The 19,776-nt window shown below is 43.1% G+C and overlaps 2 protein-coding genes across 2 annotated transcripts; both read left to right on the top strand.

Annotated features, from left to right (window-relative positions):
- Window positions 1–1,763: 1,763 nt before the first annotated feature.
- On the top strand, window positions 1,764–7,080 carry LOC135558162 (mitochondrial import inner membrane translocase subunit TIM44-like). The gene is made up of 13 exons (XM_064991894.1): window positions 1,764–1,833; window positions 2,165–2,269; window positions 2,406–2,579; window positions 2,827–2,907; window positions 3,240–3,389; window positions 3,715–3,848; window positions 3,991–4,076; window positions 4,395–4,487; window positions 4,702–4,826; window positions 5,049–5,099; window positions 5,289–5,378; window positions 5,543–5,653; window positions 6,685–7,080. Exons 1-13 carry the CDS (start codon window positions 1,780–1,782, stop codon window positions 6,802–6,804), a joined length of 1,374 nt encoding a protein of 457 aa, XP_064847966.1. The 5' UTR covers window positions 1,764–1,779; the 3' UTR covers window positions 6,805–7,080.
- Window positions 7,081–18,137: 11,057 nt separating this feature from the next.
- LOC135558161 (cortexin-1-like) lies at window positions 18,138–18,428 on the top strand. Its single transcript, XM_064991893.1, has one exon. It carries the CDS (start codon window positions 18,138–18,140, stop codon window positions 18,426–18,428), a length of 291 nt encoding a protein of 96 aa, XP_064847965.1.
- Window positions 18,429–19,776: the final 1,348 nt, after the last annotated feature.

The raw sequence follows: 19,776 nt of genomic DNA, 5'->3' as shown, positions 1-19,776 counted from the left end.
GTTGTAACCGGTTGTAAGTCCCTTGACATGCCATAGGCCTATTTGAAGTCCTGTTTTGTGACTGTCGAATGTGTATATTGCCTCACAATTGCCACACATATCACTGCCAAACTTTACTTTTCTGGCACTTGCTCACCTTTATTTTCAACTCTCCTTTCACAGCTTTTGTCTTATAGAATTTAACTTTGACAATGTCCTTTTTGCCTCGGTTAATTTTTTTGCCCATTCCCAAAGCATTATTTGGAGATTGGCTTTGTAGGCTTTTTGGCGTGCGTACAGTTAAGCCCTAAAGCTTAGGCTTATGCACTAATACCAGATAGCCTAAAATAATGAAAGAGAAACCTCAATGTATCCTATATAAATTACCCAAGAATGATCCATTCATGGATTTTCAACCTGCCCTACACCAACCCGCCCTTCAGCCACACAATATTTAATTACCCTAAACCCCTCCTCCCGCTGATATAATCATTAGCAACCCAAAGGTTGTGTGTTTGAATCTCATCACAGACAACTTTAGCATTTTGCAACTATTTACAACTTTTTAGCTACTTTGTAACTATGTTAGCTAACCCTTTAACCTAATGCCTAACCCCTAGAGCTAGCTAACATTAGCCACAACAAATTGGAATTCAAACATAATACATTTTGCAAATTCGTACCATACCACAGCATACCACCCTGCATCCCATGGCTGGCTTGCTAAGCAGGATTAGTCTTGGTCAGTCCCTGGATGGGAGACCAGATGCTGCTGGAAGTGGTGTTGGAGGGCCAGTAGGAGGAACCCTTTCCTTTGGTCTAAAAGAAATATCCCAATGCCCCAGGGAAGTGATTGGGGACATTGCCCTGTGTAAGGTGCTGTCTTTCGGATGAGACCTTAAACAGGTGTCCTGGCTCTCTGTGGTCACTAAAGATCCCATGGCACTTATCTTAAGAGTAGTGGTGTTAACCCCGGTGTCCTAGCTAAATTCCCAATCTGGCCTTCATACCATCATGGCCACCAAATCATCCCCAGTTTACAATGGTCTCATTCATCCCTTCTCTCCCCTGTAACTATTCCCCATTCTGTTGGTGTAAATGTGTTCTCAGTCAACTTACCTGGTTAAATAAATAAATGAAAATTTGGCAAATTCATAACATATTGTACAAATTGCAATTTGTAACATATCATACGAAATGGATGATGGACATCCACAGATTAATACAAAACGTAACATATCATACAGAAATACGAAATGCTCAGAGACCAGGTTGCAGACCTTCCTTACTGATGCTAGGGAAGGCACTTGACAGCAGGACACACACTCACCTCCTCAAGTTAGTCTCCACCCATTGGATCCGTCAGGAGGTCAGCTGCAGCGTAGTCGCACGTGCTCCATCAGAGACACTTTTAAGGAGATGGGAAACTCCATTGGAATCGTATTTATGCCCATTGTGTTAGTTGACCCAGCTCCTTCAAGAAGTGAATAGGAGTCAATTGTGCGCTAGCTCAAAAACCCAACATTAGCATGAATTTCGTCAACAAGAAGTACAACATTACAAATAGTTTCCATGATGTTATATAATTAACTTGCTATCTGTAATATTGTATAGCTTTTGAATCGTGACATTACGTACTTTCGAGGAAAATAGGCACGTTTCCTGATTCATACCCTGACTTTAAAAAGGGATTGCGTGACGATTCGTTTTAGCAACTGCGTGACGCAGCATAACAACCTGAGCGTGATTGGTCGACAGTCTGCGGGGTGGGGCGTTAGACGTTCCTCCATTCATTGCCCAATGCCCCATGCATTCAAGATCAAGATGGCAGCCTCCGTGTGTCGGTGCTATGAGGTGAGATTTGTTTTAGTATAACTCCCCCTTGCTTGCACTGGCAATCGATGGATATTGACTGATTTGTTTTACAGCTCAGTATTTAACATTCGACGATATTTCTTGAATAACGTGACATTTTATTATGTCATTATGACAGTTATGAAATGGGCCATGCCCCCCCCTCTCCCCCCCGGTCGGTGTTCATGAACATTCTAGCTAGCTGAACATATCAGGCATTCTTCATAGCCTATTATTTCTATATTTTACACCATAACACTAGAATAGGTAGACATGTATTGTTATAGCTTCAATAGGAATGTTTGGTTATAGCCCATGTAATTCTCTTCAGCTGGTCGGAAGACGTCTTCTACTCCTGCCATCCCGTGCTGTCGTCTCTTCATTCAGTAGAGGAGATGCCTACAGGATATGTTGGTCTCCGGCTGTCCCTGTGCAGGTAGTTATGCATTTTACAACGCATTATCCTTGTTGACTTTCAAATAGTGATGGATCTGGTGGTAGCTAACTAGCCAATACACTAACTGTTAATATTCTGTCATTCACTTATATTTTAAGTGCCCTCTTTCTCTCAGGTGCGGTATGCGTCAGAACGACCTAGTCGTAAAGGCTTCTTCGGGGAGTTTGTGGAGAACCTGAGGCAGGAGTTTGGGAAGGACAAGGAGATGAAGGAGAATATCAAGAAGTTTAGAGAGGAGGCCAAGAAGCTGGAGGAGTCGGATGCCCTGCAACAGGCTCGGAGGAAATTTGTAAGCTCTAATTTGGTTTTGGAGTGTAATGTCCCTTTAAGCCCATGGTCACTCACCTTGGTTGTGCAGACTTGTTTCAGCCCAGTACTAACCTTCAACTAGTGAAGGTCTTGATGACATGCTGCCCAGAACTAGGATTGGTGACAAGTTGACTTTCATCTGTGTTCCGAACAAACACTTGTGATGTCATGCACACTTGATGCTTGACTAATCCATCTCATCCATGTCATCCATTTCTTTCTGCCAGAAAACAATTGAATCAGAGACGGTAAAGACCTCTGAGGTGTTCAAGAAGACCCTGGGGACTCTGTCTGAGACTGTGAAAGAGGTGAGTCATTGTAACACTCTTGAAAATGATGCATGGAACAGCGGTCATTGACATTATCAGTTGAAGTCAACCCTCAGAATGAATCCTACATGTTTAATCCTTGTTATGTACTCCTTTTAGCGCATCAGTGGTGTAAATATGTTTTTAGATTCCTTTTATAAAATGTTTATTTCAGCTGAGGTATTGGACAGCTTATGAGTTAAACTTCACTTCTATATCAGTGCTAACCCAAAGATGACATTCATGTGGAACTGTTATTTATAGTAGCTTGCCGCTAATCTGCCTGAAGTAAAGTCATTATAACTTGTTGTGGTCCATGTCTGTCTGTCCAGGGCTTTGAGGAAGTGACCCGTACAGACCTGGGGAAGAAGATCAAGGAGGGGGTGGAGGAGGCAGCCAAGACGGCCAGGCACTCTGCTGAGTCTGTGTCCAAGGGAGGAGAGAAGCTGGGAGCGACCAGCGCCTTCAGGGCCATCTCACAGGTCAGAGACTGCCATTTCAAATAAGCAACACAACTCTCCATTGAAGGAAATTGGTTACGCTTTATTATTTTATTATTTTGTCTGCTATTTACCCAGTTCCTGCTTAAAAATGGGTTTACTTATATCATTAATTGTGTTGAATGATTTTAAATAAGCATAAGAATGTAACCAGTTGTTTGGGGGTAAATAGCAGCTGGTGAAGGACTTTTTAAGAAACATTGAAGCATCAAATGGAGGCTGAAAATGAGTCAAACTTCATGAATTCTATGGAATAATTTTACTGATATACTGATCTCCTTTTCCCCTTCCCTCTGTGTGTGTACAGGGGATGGAGTCAGTGAAGAGAGAGATTGATGTGGTAGACGATGGTACCTATAGGGCTCCTTCTCAACTCAGGAAAAGAAGTGAATTCTCCTTCAAGGGAGGGGAGAGTGACAACCGTGTCTTTGAGGCCAATGAGTATGTCCCTTTTTACTTGTTCATAACCATGGCATGGTACATTTTGCCATTCGCCAACAATGCTATGCGTATCCATTCAGCCATGCTTGAAACTATTAGGAAATACAACCAATTGATATAAATGGTCTATTTTGATTTACAGAGAGGACATGGGTGTTGTTCTGCACAAGGATTCTAAGTGGTACGCACAGTGGAAGGACTTCAAGGACAACAATATGGTTTTCAACAGTAAGAGAATGTTACTGTATTTCATCAGATAACATGGGAGTGATGTAATCATAGGTCACATTCATGGTTGTGTGCACTTCACTGGCTAGTCAACAGGTGGCACTATATTCATTATATGGACAAAGTGGAGGTAACATTGTCGGTGTTGTACTTATATCTCCATGTCAAGACTTTCAGAGATGGGATTCTTCCTGATCAAGAAACACTTTCTCTTACATTGTATCTTATTTGATTTCCTGTGGAGGGTCCCAGAGTCTTAGAAGTCTTTGTGATATTTGCAGTTCAGCATTTCCTATATTACCTCTTCTCACTCCTCAGGGTTCTTTGAAATGAAAATGAAATATGATGAGAGTGACAACGCCCTTGTCAGAGCATCTCGAGCCGTGACCGACAGAGTCACCGATCTACTAGGTAAACAACCTCTCTTTAAAATGACGTCCCGGTTTAATCATTCTATCACTCTGAGGGGATTACTGGGTGTGCACAATAGTTTCTCTGTTATATTGTCTGGTGTGTCAAGAGCCACAAAGTGACTACCCTCTTTTCCTTCAGATGTTCTGATGGATGGTTGGACTACATGGGTTTCCACTATTTTTACATCAAATCCTTGTTATTTGGTTGGCAGGTGGTCTCTTCTCGAAGACTGAGATGTCTCAGGTGCTGACCGAGATCTTAAAGGCAGACCCCAGCTTTGACAAGGACTCCTTTCTCAAACAGTGTGAGAAGGACATCATCCCCAACATCCTAGAGGTAAGGGCACTAACACTTTCAAGCACTTTTTTATTTAAATCAATGTTTTTGTTGTTTTGAATCGTTAGTCATGAGCACTTGGAGCTTTTGAAATGCTCACCAGAAGTGTAATCCATATATCACTGGAATTGAATATATGTTGGTTAGCTTTGTTATAAGAGAACTGTACAGCTCTGCAGTAACTAATGTTTAGGAATGCACCTATGTGGCTCTGTTGTGCAGGCTATGATCCGTGGAGAGCTGGAGGTCCTGAAGGACTGGTGTTATGAAGCTGTAAGTAGTTTTATACAGGCTGCACTCTATTCCTCTTTTCTATGTTTACTGATGTCTGTAACAACTCATTTCTGTACAAAAGCGTTTACTTGGCATGCTTTCTTTTCTCAGAAATATCGTTTTTTTATTCAAAATACTTTCGAATAGCGTTCTTCCTTCCTTTTGACCCTCGTCTCTCTCTGTCCTCAGACATACAGTCAGCTGGCCCACCCTATCCAACAGGCCAGGGCCCTGGGTCTAATGTTCCAGTCCAAGGTCCTAGATATAGACAACATAGATGTAAGTACATGAATGTGTCTGTCAGGCCCAACCAGGCCATACATATACAAGTCGGTCACCAACATTTTGGTAGCCAGCTGATTGTCATTATTTCAGGTTAAACATTTCCTTCCCCAGCTCACTCACTGCCATTTCTTCATTCCTTCTATTATTCTCTCTCTCAGTTGGCGATGGGGAAGCTCATGGATCAAGGCCCTGTGCTGATCATCACGTTCCAGGCCCAGGTGGTCATGGTGATTCGTAGTCCCAAGGGAGACCTGGTGGAAGGGGATCCAGTGAGTTACCATGGTTACAACCTCTTATCTATTCTACCCATCTCTCTCTATCATGGGTCATTTGGCTCCTAAACCTGTCCATCTCTCTAGCCTTTGATGGTAATATGAGGTCTGATACTCTCTAATGTGTGGTAAGCCACTGGGAGTAGACGGATACCGGACTGCACTCTGGTCAAAGACTATTACAGTAAACAGTCATGTCAGCAGTCTCTATACACAATTTACAATAAGAGAAAAATAACACTGTAATTCCTCTCAGGAGAATGAACATTACAGTTACACCAACTGGTAAGCTAATCACATATTACAACATGGTAAAAACAAACTGGTGAAGAAAGTTACCTCTCTACATACACATTACTTGTATTTACATATAACAATAGAGATTTTTTATTTTTTTACCTTTATTTAACCAGGCAAGTCAGTTAAGAACAAATTCTTATTTTCAATGACGGCCTGGGAACAGTGGGTTAACTGCCTGTTCAGGGGCAGAACGACAGATTTGTACCTTGTCAGCTCGGGGTTTGAATAGGGTCCAACACTCTAACCACTAGGCTAGCCCCATTTTAATAAGTATTTGTTACCACTTACATTTGGTCAAAAACGCACAAATATCCCTGGTCTCCACAAAAGCCAACTGAAAACTGAGAAATAACTTTTAATTTGTTTTTTTTAATCAAAAGGTTGCCATGGAGAATAATCAAATAATAATAATTGATAAGGACACATGAAATGAAACAGAGTTTACCAGAATCTCAAATTAAATTTCACAGGATTTTAAATCTAAATCTAACAGGCTTTTATACAGATGGTATCTTTTGTCCTACTTCCCTAGACCTCTTTCTAGCCCTGTTTTCTTCTAGCCCTGTTTCTTCTAGCCCATTCCTGCTTCCCATTCATTAACCTTTATATATTTTTTCCCATTCTTCTAACCATTGTCCTGTCTTCTTTCTCTTTTTCCTCTTGCCGACTCTTGGTGATATCTCTTGTTCTTCCAACCTTTCGTTCTCTCTCCTAACTCCCCCTCCCAGGAGAAGGTGTTGAGGATGATGTACGTGTGGGCTCTGTGTCGGGACCAGGAAGAGCTCAACCCCAACGCAGCCTGGAGACTACTGGACATCTCTGCCTCCAGCACTGAGCAGGCTCTCTGAGAGACCAGGGAAGGAGAAGAGACAGAGGGACACTCTTAGGACACACACACTCAACCCAGTATACACACACACACTCACACTCAACCCAGTACACACACTCAACCCAGTACACACACTCAACCCAGTACACACACTCAACCCAGTACACACACTCAACCCAGTACACACACTCAACCCAGTACACACACTCAACCCAGTACAGTACACACACACACACACTCAACCCAGTACACACACTCACACACTCAACCCAGTACACACACTCAACCCAGTACACACTCAACCCAGTACACACACACACACTCAACCCAGTACACACACACACACTCAACCCAGTACACACACACACACACACACACTCAACCCAGTACACACACACACACACACACTCAACCCAGTACACACACACACACACACACACACACACTCAACCCAGTACTCAACCCAGTACACACACACACACACACACTCAACCCACACACACACACACACACTCAACCCAGTCAACCCAGTACACACACACTCACACACTCAACCCAGTACACACACACACTCACACACTCAACCCAGTACACACACACACACACACACACACTCAACCCAGTACACACACACACACACTCAACCCAGTACACACACACACACACACCAACACACACACACACACTCAACCCAGTACACACACACACACACTCAACCCAGTACACACACACACACTCAACCCAGTACACACACACACACTCAACCCAGTACGTACACACACACACTCAACCCAGTACACACACACACACACACACTCAACCCAGTACACACACACACACACTCAACCCACACACACACACACACTCAACCCAGTACACACACACACACACACTCAACCCAGTACGTACACACACACACACACTCAACCCACACCTCAACCCAGTACACACACACACACACACACTCAACCCAGTACACACACTCACACACTCAACCCACACACACACACACTCAACCCAGTACACACACACACACACACACACTCAACCCAGTACACACACACACACACACTCAACACACACACACACACACACTCAACCCAGTACACACACACACACACACTCAACCCAGTACACACACACACACACACTCAACCCAGTACACACACACACACACACACACTCAACCCAGTACACACACACACACACACTCAACCCAGTACACACACACACACACACTCAACCCAGTACACACACACTCACACGTACACACACAGTCACACACACAGTACACACACACACACTCAACCCAGTACACACACACTCACACACTCAACCCAGTACACACACACTCACACACTCAACCCAGTACACACACACTCACACACTCAACCCAGTACACACACACTCACACACTCAACCCAGTACACACACACACACTCAACCCAGTACGTACACACACACACACACACTCAACCCACACACACACACACAACCCACACACTCAACCCAGTACACACACACACACACTCAACCCAGTACACACACACACACACACACACTCAACCCAGTACACACACACACACACACACACACACACACACTCAACCCAGTACACACACACACACACACACACTCAACCCAGTACACACACACACACACACACACACTCAACCCAGCCCAGTACGTACACACACACACACACTCAACCCAGTACACACACACACACTCAACCCACACACACACACACTCAACCCAGTACACACACACACACACTCAACCCAGTACACACACACACACACACACACACTCAACCCAGTACGTACACACACACACACACTCAACCCAGTACACACACACACACACACTCAACCCAGTACGTACACACACTCAACCCAGTACACACACACACACACTCAACCCAGTACGTACACACACTCAACCCAGAACACACACACACACACTCAACCCAGAACACACACACATACAGTACACACACACACACACACTCAACCCAACCCAGTACACACACAGTACGCACACTCAACCCACACACACACACACACTCAACCCAGTATACATACACACACACACACACACACACTCAACCCAGTACACACACACACACACACACTCAACCCAGTACACACACACACACACTCAACCCAGTACACACACACACACACACAACCCAGTCAACCCAGTACACACACACACACACAACCCAGTACACACACACTCACACCCAGTACACACACACACACACACACACGCACACACACAACCCACACTCAACCCAGTACACACACTCAACCCAGTACACACACACACACACTCAACCCAGTACACACACTCAACCCAGTACACACACTCAACCCAGTACACACACTCAACCCACACACACACTCAACCTAGTACACACACACACACAACCCAGTACATACACACACTCACTGACACAACCCAGTACATAAACACACACACACAATCCAGTATACACACACACACACACAATCCAGTATACACACACAACCCAGTATACACTGCAACATCACACAGCCCGTCAGGAGGACACACAGGATGTGGCAGCATGCCACTCTAAAGAAGCACACTGGAGTGTGTGGTCCTAGGAACAGAACAGTGTGTATTACGGACAGAGGAGGAGGTCTCAATGTAAAAGGACAGTTTGTTTTCACCAAGTGACTCTAAAAACAAAGCGCCTGTGCCCCCTCTCTCTCTCTCTCTTTTTTCCTCTCTCCATCTCTCCCAGTGGAAGAGTCCATGCTCTTTCATGCTGGTTGCCTGTTTTGGAGCAGAGAGATCCTTCGAATAGTCATATTTAAGCCTATTTATGGTTAAAGCTCCATCTTGTCATGTGTCTTCAACAAGAAGAAACTTAGCGTATTTTAAATGAATATAGCAAGCTAGGCTGGGACCACAGTCAGGCTTGTCATAAGGCCACTACTACTTCAGCTGAATAATTTCCATTTCACCTTTTGCACTTATGTTGTCAATACCTCCACATGTACGTATAGGGTACAGTACAGAAGATGGCTGCCAGCTACAGCTACATTCCTACTTTTTATGGTTGTTTTTGAGATTTTTTTAAATTTATGACATACGTTTGTCTGACTATTACAAGGTTTTCACATCGGGAAACCAGAATACTGGTAATTGAAATTATTATTTTTGTTATCCATAATCCGAACTCAAATGGATATTTCTGAAGTGGTGGTTGGTTGTAGCTAACTGATTTCAGTGTTTCATTCATTGCGTTTAACGTTGCAGAACAATGACCATCATTATGATGTGAAGAGTTGGTTGGTTCGAGCATGAAGAAAGCATTTAGAAATGGACAATCGTATTTCAGCCATCTATATAAATAACACGTACATGTAATACTCTGAGATGGACTGTTCTACAAAACGATGACCACATTGTATAAAGTAAGGTTAAATATGGCTTGTAAATGAAAGGATATACGACCTGGAGTTTTTATGGAACAACTTGGACCATGAATGTGTTGACACAAGGTCAGTTTCTAACTGAATATAGTTCTGTTTCTAACTATATTAACTAGATTTTTCTGGTTTAGTTGTTGACAGATAAGGTCAATTTGAAGGCCTAGAATCAGATTTCCCTATACCCAATCCTATATGTAACATTTATGTGGTATAAATATATCTGATCCTGGAACAGGGGTTGGGGCAACTCCTCGAAGCTCACAGGAAGTTGAAGTGATCAGCCTTTGTAGTGGCAGAAACCTCATACTATACAGTATATCTAAGAAGATGGTTTTTTTAGTGTAAAATCACCTGATTCCACTCTTGGTTGAATCCTAACTTGAGACACTCATGCTCAACTCTGGCTAATGCAAACATGAATTCATGTTGATGGGAGATTTGTGGAAATTGAGGTACACGCGTGGATCTCAAGTTAGGATTCAACTGCGAGAGGATCACATTTGTTTACATCCATCCACTTAATTTGTGTCGACCAAAATAAATGTTTGTATTTTTCCCATTTTTGTTGTTGTTGGTTTTTAACAATGACACAAAACAATGTGTTTTCCTTCTGCCATGAATAAAGATGTAACAGCTGTATGATGCTGAAGCTTTGTCCCTGTTTTTCATTAGCCGTCATTCACAAAGTTCAGTCTTTAGGGGTACAGTGCCTTGCGAAAGTATTCGGCCCCCTTGAACTTCGACCTTTTGCCACATTTCAGGCTTCAAACATAAAGATATAAAACTGTTTTTTTGTGAAGAATCAACAACAAGTGGGACACAATCATGAAGTGGAATGACATTTATTGGATATTTCAAACTTTTTTAACAAATCAAAAACTGAAAAATTGGGCGTGCAAAATTATTCCGCCCCTTTACTTTCAGTGCAGCAAACTCTCTCCAGAAGTTCAGTGAGGATCTCTGAATGATCCAATGTTGACCTAAATGACTAATGATGATAAATACAATCCACCTGTGTGTAATCAAGTCTCCGTATAAATGCACCTGCACTGTGATAGTCTCAGAGGTCCGTTAAAAGCGCAGAGAGCATCATGAAGAACAAGGAACACACCAGGCAGGTCCGAGATACTGTTGTGAAGAAGTTTAAAGCCGGATTTGGATACAAAAAGATTTCCCAAGCTTTAAACATCTCAAGGAGCACTGTGCAAGCGATAATATTGAAATGGAAGGAGTATCAGACCACTGCAAATCGACCAAGACCTGGCCATCCCTCTAAACTTTCAGCTCATACAAGGAGAAGACTGATCAGAGATGCAGCCAAGAGGCCCATGATCACTCTGGATGAACTGCAGAGATCTACAGCTGAGGTGGGAGACTCTGTCCATAGGACAACAATCATTCGTATATTGCACAAATCTGGCCTTTATGGAAGAGTGGCAAGAAGAAAGCCATTTCTTAAAGATATCCATAAAAAGTGTCGTTTAAAGTTTGCCACAAGCCACCTGGGAGACACCAAACATGTGGAAGAAGGTGCTCTGGTCAGATGAAACCAAAATTGAACTTTTTGGCAACAATGCAAAATGTTATGTTTGGTGTAAAAGCAACACAGCTCATCACCCTGAACTACCATACCCACTGTCAAACATGATGGTGGCAGCATCATGGTTTGGGCCTGCTTTTCTTCAGCAGGGACAGGGAAGATGGTTAAAATTGATGGGAAATGGATGGAGTCAAATACAGGACCATTCTGGAAGAAAACCTGATGGAGTCTGCAAAAGACCTGAAGACTGGAACGGAGATTTGTCTTCCAACAAGACAATGATCCAAAACATAAAGCAAAATCTACAATGGAATGGTTCAAAAATAAACATATCCAGGTGTTAGAATGGCCAAGTCAAAGTCCAGACATGAATCCAATCGAGAATCTGTGGAAAGACCAAAAACTCCAATCAAACTGAGCTCAAGCTGTTTTGCAAGGAGGAATGGGAAAAAATGTCAGTCTCTCGATGTGCAAAACTGATAGAGACATACCCCAAGCGACTTACAGCTGTAATCGCAGCAAAAGGTGGTGCTACAAAGTATTAACTTAAGGGGGCTGAATAATTTTGCACGCCCAAGATTATCTCCTATCATTAAACTGTCTGTAATGAACCAGGGACCATTCATTAAACCTATAGGGAGACCCCATAGAGATCTGAGACACAACTTTTAAGGACCCATAGTGTTTTTGAATCAATAATAGGCTGTTATTGTTAAGTAGTAATTAATTTAACTGAGGATTCATTAATTAATTGGAAGCGAGAGCACCCAGAGATCCTTGTGCTGTACAATCTTTCTTCCAGTTATGAGTTCTTCATAGGTCATACAGAAAGTATTCAGACCCCTTGACTTTTCCACATTTTTTTACAATACAGCCTCGTTCTAATATTGATTAAATCGTTTTTTTTTTGTTTTTTTCATCAATCTACATACAATACCCTATAATTACAAAGCAAAAATAAGTTTGTAGAAATGTTCGCTAATTTATAAAAAAAATATTAAAATTAAATATCATATTTACATAAGTATTCAGACCCTTTAATCAGTGCTTTGTTGAAGCACCTTTGGCAGCGATTACAGCATTGAGTCTTCTCGGGTTTGATGCTACAAGCTTGGCACACCTGTATTTGGGTAGTTTCTCCCATTCTTCTCTGCAGAACCTCTCAAGCTCTGTCAGGTTGGATGGGGAGCGTCGCTGTACAGCTATTTTCAGGTCTCTCCAGAGATGTTCAATCGGGTTCAAGTCCGGACTCTGGCTGGGCCACTCAAGGACATTCAAAGACTTGTCCCGAAGCCACTCCTGTGTACTTAGGGTCTTTGTCCTGTTGGAAGGTGAACCTTCGCCGCAGTCTGAGATCCTGTGCACTCTGGAGCAGGTTTTTAACAAGGACCTCTCTGTACTTTGCTCTGTTCATCTTTCCCTCGATCCTGACTAGTCTCCCAGTCCCTGCTGCTGGAAAACATCCCCACAGCATGATGCCGCCACCACCATGCTTCACCATAGGGATGGTGCCAGGTTTTTCCAGACGTGACTCTTGAGATTCAGGCCTAAGAGTACGATCTTGGTTTCATCAGACCAGATAATCTTGTTTCTCATGGTCTGAGAGTCCTTTAGACTGTCATGTGCCTTTACTGAAGAGTGGCTTCCGTCTGGCCACTCTACCATAAAGGCCTGATTGGTGGAGCGCTGCAGAGATGGTTGTCCTTCTGGAAGGTTCTCCCATCCCCACAGAGGAACTCTGGAGCTCTGTCAGAGTGACCATCGGGTTCTTGGTCACCTCCCGGGCAGCCAGATCTAGGAAGATTCTTGATGGTTCTTCCATCAATCTGTGCCTTCAACACAATCCTGTCTGAGCTCTACGGACAAATCCTTCAACCTCATTGCTTGGTTTTTGCTCTGACATGCACTGTCAGTTGACCTTATATAAACAGGTGTGTACCTTTCCAAATCATGTCCAATCAATTGAGTTTACCACAGATGGACTCCAATCAAGTTGTAGAAACGTCTCAAGGATGATCAATGGAAACAGGATGCACCTGAGCCCAATTTGGAGTCTCAAAGCGAAGGGTCTGAATGAATAGTTACGTAAATAAGTATTTTATTTTTTATACATTTGCAAAAAAAAAATGTTTTCACTTCGTCATTATGGGGTATTGTGTGTAGATTGATGGGTATTTTTGTTTATTTAATCCATTTTAGAATAAGACTGTAACTTAACAAAATATGTACTTTCTGATCAACCAAGTTGTCCCTCAAATATCAAATAGGCTTAACAGAAGTTTGAAAGGTGAGGGAATAATAAGGGACATTTTTAGTACATATACTAAAAAGTACAGTTGAGCTTTTGAATGTTTCTAGATCTTTAAAATCAAAATCATGGGGATTTGGCATCTTTCATTATGCTACATTTCAAGTAAAGCACTTCATTGTGCTACATTTCAAGTAAAGCACTTCATTGTGCTACATGTCAAGTAAAGCACTTATGTAAGTGCTTCCTGAATTGTAACTTCTCGTGTGGTAGGCTATACTGGCAGAGCATTGGTGCGAGAGGGGCCCTGCTGGCGGTTGAGTGTCACTCATAGGTCTGGTCATTCATGTTACATAAGAGATGGCCTTTTAGCCCGGGGCACTTTATGCAATAATATGAACAATGATCTCCACCAACCCTTTGATCTCAACCCCGACAAAAATGTCCACTAATTATAATCCACATAATAATTAACTTGTCCTGTTGCTGCAGGATTATTTTCCTGCTGTGAGAATCAAGGTCATATTAAATTAAGCGCATCTGTACATAAGAGTCTACCTTCACTTATGTACCTATGTACTCGCTGTTGAGAAAGTGGATGAGATGGGAGGGAATGAGTGGGGTAGGGGTTGAACGCTTGGAGAGGCTGGCCCTTGGATAGGCTGCGCTCAAACATATAGGACACCGCGAGCAAGAGCGGTGATAAACGGAGCGCTGACCGTGGTGCTGAATACACGACTTCACAAGGGATTCCAGTCAAGTGGACCAGAAGACTTGCGCATCCGCCGCGACCAAGAGACTTCACGAAACCGAAGTAAGTCAATCAATTCAACAGTTCAATTGTCGTCAGTTATTCAGGGTTCTGAGAGATTTTGTCCACTTTATAGACGTTTAATAAAATGCAGATGCCGACGATATAGGGAAGAAATTGCATTGAATACTTTGATTCGTTTTGCATGCAAATAACGGGTGTCTATGGCTGAAAACACATTTTTCAAGTTGTAAATGTCCACGAGTTTTCGGGCCAACTAATCTTTTATAAGTTATATTTCGTTTAGGCTACTATTTAATTTAGGTCAAAATTCTGTAAACTACCATACAATATAAACATTTTGGTTCAGACAAAAAAAACATATAGCTGCCACTGCCAATGTAATTTAAATATGAGGAAATGTAAAGCTGAGGCCAAAGCCACTGACGTCAAGTGTTTTTACAGTATGGGATGCACATCAGCACATGTAATAACTTAGAGATCAGAGCTCAGGGGCAGACTGGTCATCTGGCATTTCGGGCAAATGTTAGATGGGCTGGTCCATTATTAGCACAGCGATCCCATCTAACTTGTTTGTTTTTTGGGGGGCTAAATTATCATAATTGGGCTAATAATGGGGGGCTCAGGGGGAAAATTGGGCCTGTGTGTTAGAAATGCCAGGGCCGATTTCTGGTCCTAGTCTGGCCCAGGATCAGTTTAGTGGATTTGTAGCCTTCTGTCATCTGTATTCATGACCATGGCTCTGTAATGCTGCTGTAACCATGGCTCTGTGATGCTGCTGTGACCATGGCTCTGTGATGCTGCTGTGACCATGGCTCTGTGATGCTACTGTGACCATGGCTCTGTGATGTGTGACCATGGCATGGCTGTGACCATGGCTCTGTGATGCTGCTGTGACCATGGCTCTGTGATGCTGCTGTGACCATGGCTCTGTGATGCTGCTGTGACCATGGCTCTGTGATGCTGCTGTGACCATGGCTCTGTGATGCTGCTGTGACCATGGCTCTGTGATGCTGCTGTGACCATGGCTCTGTGATGCTGCTGTGACCATGGCTCTGTGATGCTGCTGTGACCATGGCTCTGTGATGCTGCTGTGACCATGGCTCTGTGATGCTGCTGTGACCATGGCTCTGAGTCTTGGTGTGTTCAAGTGCACATCTGGACAGCCACCTAAGTGATTGATCTAATGCTTAGGAACCAGAAGAAGACGGAAGCTGTATTTGTTTGCTTTTCAAGACAATCACTTTAATGTGGTTATTCCAAACATTCATGGTTGTGCTCTGTTCTGTTTTCATCACACCCCTGTGCTTACATTTTTTTTTTGCATGAATATTTCCTTACATATTTTTCTTAATATTTTCCTTACTTTTCAGTCCTGTTTTCAAGTTAATAGCAGTCAGGGTGGCAGGGTAGCCTAGTGGTTAGAGCGGAAGGTTGCAAGTTCAAATCCCCGAGCTGACAAGGTACAAATCTGTCATTCTGCTCCTGAACAGGCAGTTAACCCACTGTTCCTAGGCCGTCATTGAAAATAAGAATTTGTTCTTAACTGACGTGCCTAGTTAAATAAAGATAAAATAGAACTGGCCCATTACTGTGCAGGATTGAGATTTCCTATCACCCTTTCTTTGCCCTATAGTCATTCACCACGGAGTCTGACACGTTGACATGCACTCAACGTTGATCAATCGTTTTATTTTGGTTTTCTCAACTGTCCAACCCAATAGCTGGAGCTATTTTATAAATGACAGGACCAGGGTATCATCTCCTTATTTTATCCAGTCTCCATTAAAGCTTTCAGCCTGTCCTGAGCCCATGCACAGGACAGGCTTTGTGATGAGCTGGAGAGGAGGAGAAGCCTCATGGAATAGACATAGCAGACTGCAGTGAGCTGCTCCTGCTAAGCTTACATCACCCATTAAAATGGATTGGCTTTTCTGAACAAGACTGAGTTCTTGGCATCACAAGGATTTCCCTGGGATCAGTGTTTAGTCCTATGCACATTGTGTTGCTGACTTTCTTATGCCAGTCTGAAGTGTTTGAGACAAATGTTTGAGTTCATCCTCTGAGATGAAATACACAGAAGTGTTGGACTTGCAGACGTTTGTTTGTGTTATCTGAAGTCTGAACATTACTTTAAATCATGCCTTCATACAGTAGAATAAACCGAGCTCCTCAAGTTGTTCACTTCATGCTGGGCACTGATTGACTGTAGTGTTTTGTTTGACTCGGTTGCTTTTTCTTTCAGGTTGTCCGCTGAAGAGTCCCAAATGGAGACACACAGCATCGTTGGAACGAATGATGAATGACCATGGCATCCCCAACAGAGAGGAGCAATTATTCAGCCCAACAGTGAAGAGATGTCTCTGACTACTCTATTCCTGTTCAAGCTGACCTGTCAATTAGACCTTGCAATCACTCTTCAATCATCTTTCTGGCAATAACCAACCAGGCGTTTTAACTACTGACCCAAGGATAAGAATTCATAGCAATACAATACAGACATTTCCTGTGTTACAGTACTTATAACTTATTGGTGAGCCCAGTCAGAAATATCAATGGACTTTATGAGTCGATTATAATGTTATTATTAGTTTGGGGATAAGAAATACTCTCTCTTGTCATATTGGCCCACAGAGCCAAGCTTCTTATGAAAATCTCTCACTCCACTTACCCTGACCTGAAGCTTATTAAGCTGTGAACCTTTGAACATACAAGCACTATATACTAGGTCATTGATCCACAATTCCTCTTCAACCACTCAGTTAGATGCATCCCCCTCGCCCCACCCCGTTTCTAATTATTCACAAGGCCCCCATAGTTGGACCATTGCTTAAAGAAGTCGCTTTGACAGGTTAGAGACTCTACAGTTGCCAGTGCAAGTGGTATGCGGGGAGGACTTTGGTACAACTGTCCCATTCAGCTTGTATGTACTGTACAGGTCTGTGTCCCTTGGCTGTTACAATCCGACATGGACACCAGAACACGACAAGTCCTTGAATATGAATTAAGCCCCAGTGAGCCTGTTCCAACTTGTCTGTTATTGGTTTACTGAAGTGTTCATGAATCCATAGGACTGCTTATCATCATGTCATCCCTGTTTGGCTTCTATCACTGTTGTTGCCTATGCGGCCAAAGGGTGAACTGAATTGACCCCCAAATACCCCCATCCACTCCACACAAAGGCACCTTTTAGATGATGACCGATACCCAAACTGTTTTTCATGCCCAAACTCTGTTTTCTACCTTAATTCGAAAACAAAACAAAAGAATCTTAACAGCAAATTACATTTTTCAGTGTAGGTCACATTTCTGACACTCCAACTCCAAGATGAGTGATGTGCCCTCCTGGCTGCACTATGAACACTATGAACTGTTGTCCCCGACCCCAGCAAGTTTCCCCAGGGGCCCCTCAGGCACGGGGCTGCTGCCCGTAGCAGGCCACGTGGAACAGGGTACGGCCCTGTGCTTCGTGGGCCTCCTGCTGCTCCTCCTGCTCTTCCTAATAGTACGCTGCATCCGCATCCTGCTGGACCCCTACAACAGTATGACTGCCACCTCCTGGACCAACGACCCCAGGGACCCGTTGGAGAGGGGTCAGATTGACTATGCCCTGGTGTAGGAGGGTTTGGGAGAAGAAGAGGGATGTGGAGAGTTTTGGGATCCTGAAGCAGGTTCAAGGGGGATGTTGCCCTAACCTTTGGACGGACTTGGATGAGACCAAAAAAAGTAGCTACATATGTAGGATCTTAATTTGATCACCCTGTTGCATGAGAACTTGTAGTGTATTTGAGGTTTAAAAAGGCTTCTGAAGTTTCCCTTACGAAAAATGTATCAACCCCTAGAAAAATATTAATTATAATCCACATAATAATTCACATTTTCTGTTGCTGCAGGATTATTTTCCTGCTGCAGCAAACTGGGTCAAATTAAGATCCTACATCTGTAGCTAGAGAAGGAGAACACGTGGATGGAATTTGCTGTCCCTGTCTCATTGAAAACAATTACATCCGGTTTGGTCCTGTCATCATGAGTAGCCTATTTGAATGCAGTATTAGATAGTCTGCTTCATAATAATAATAATAACTTTATTTGTATAGCGCTTTTCAATACAGGTCACAAATAATAAAATTAAATAAAAGTACTAACAAAGAAACAAAGACCAGAGGAAGGAGAATGACTTAAGACAGCCTATTAAAATCATACATTATGATCCTACATTAAAAACATCTTTATGAACGTGTTTTTTCAGCAGTCATTTTATCAGCAAGCGCAGAATCTGCAAGCCTGCACTCCTCTGGCAGACCATTCCAAGGTTTCGGAGCTCTCTGGCTCAGATGGTTTGGGAAGAAGAAGTGGACTTTCGTGAAGCAGCTTGTGGGAAGGACTGAGTCTCAAATCAATGGAATCCGATTTCCAATATAGGCTAGGGTAGTGACTAGGGTCTGGTAGATATGACCCTAGGTGACAACAGTACCTAGGGTCTGGTAGATATGAACCTAGGTGACAACAGTGACTAGGGTCTGGTAGATGTAACCCTAGGTGACAACAGTAGCTAGGGTCTGGTAGATGTGACCCTAGGTGACAACAGTGACTATGGCCTGGTAGATGTAACCCTAGGTGACAACAGTAGTGACTAGGGTCTGGTAGATGTGACCCTAAGTGATAACAGTGACTAGGATCTGGTAGATATGACCCTAGGTGACAACAGTAACTAGGGTCTGGTAGATTTGACCCTAGGTGACAACAGTACCTAGGGTCTGGTAGATATGACCCTAGCTGACAACAGTAACTAGGGTCTGGTAGATTTGACCCTAGGCGACAACAGTAACTAGGGTCTGGTAGATATGACTCTCTTGGTAACTTTGATAAGGGATGGGTCATCTTCAGACAGACAACTCTCCCAACAAATCACGAGGTAGACGTGCCAGAAGTCGCAACTCAAAACCAAAGTTTGCAGGCAAAACCTT

This window comes from Oncorhynchus masou, chromosome 17, assembly GCF_036934945.1.
Source record: "Oncorhynchus masou masou isolate Uvic2021 chromosome 17, UVic_Omas_1.1, whole genome shotgun sequence".
Classification (NCBI taxonomy): domain Eukaryota; kingdom Metazoa; phylum Chordata; class Actinopteri; order Salmoniformes; family Salmonidae; genus Oncorhynchus; species Oncorhynchus masou.
Note: the sequence above shows the minus strand (reverse complement) of the source record. Positions and strands in the feature narration are given on the sequence as shown.

Coding starts and splice junctions, on each gene's coding strand:
- LOC135558162 (XM_064991894.1), top strand. CDS start 1,780: ATGCCCCATGCATTCAAGATCAAGATGGCAGCCTCCGTGTGTCGGTGC. Junction 2,908..3,239: donor TGTCTGAGACTGTGAAAGAG/GTGAGTCATTGT, acceptor CTGTCTGTCCAG/GGCTTTGAGGAAGTGACCCG. Junction 4,077..4,394: donor CAACAATATGGTTTTCAACA/GTAAGAGAATGT, acceptor CTCACTCCTCAG/GGTTCTTTGAAATGAAAATG.
- LOC135558161 (XM_064991893.1), top strand. CDS start 18,138: ATGAGTGATGTGCCCTCCTGGCTGCACTATGAACACTATGAACTGTTG.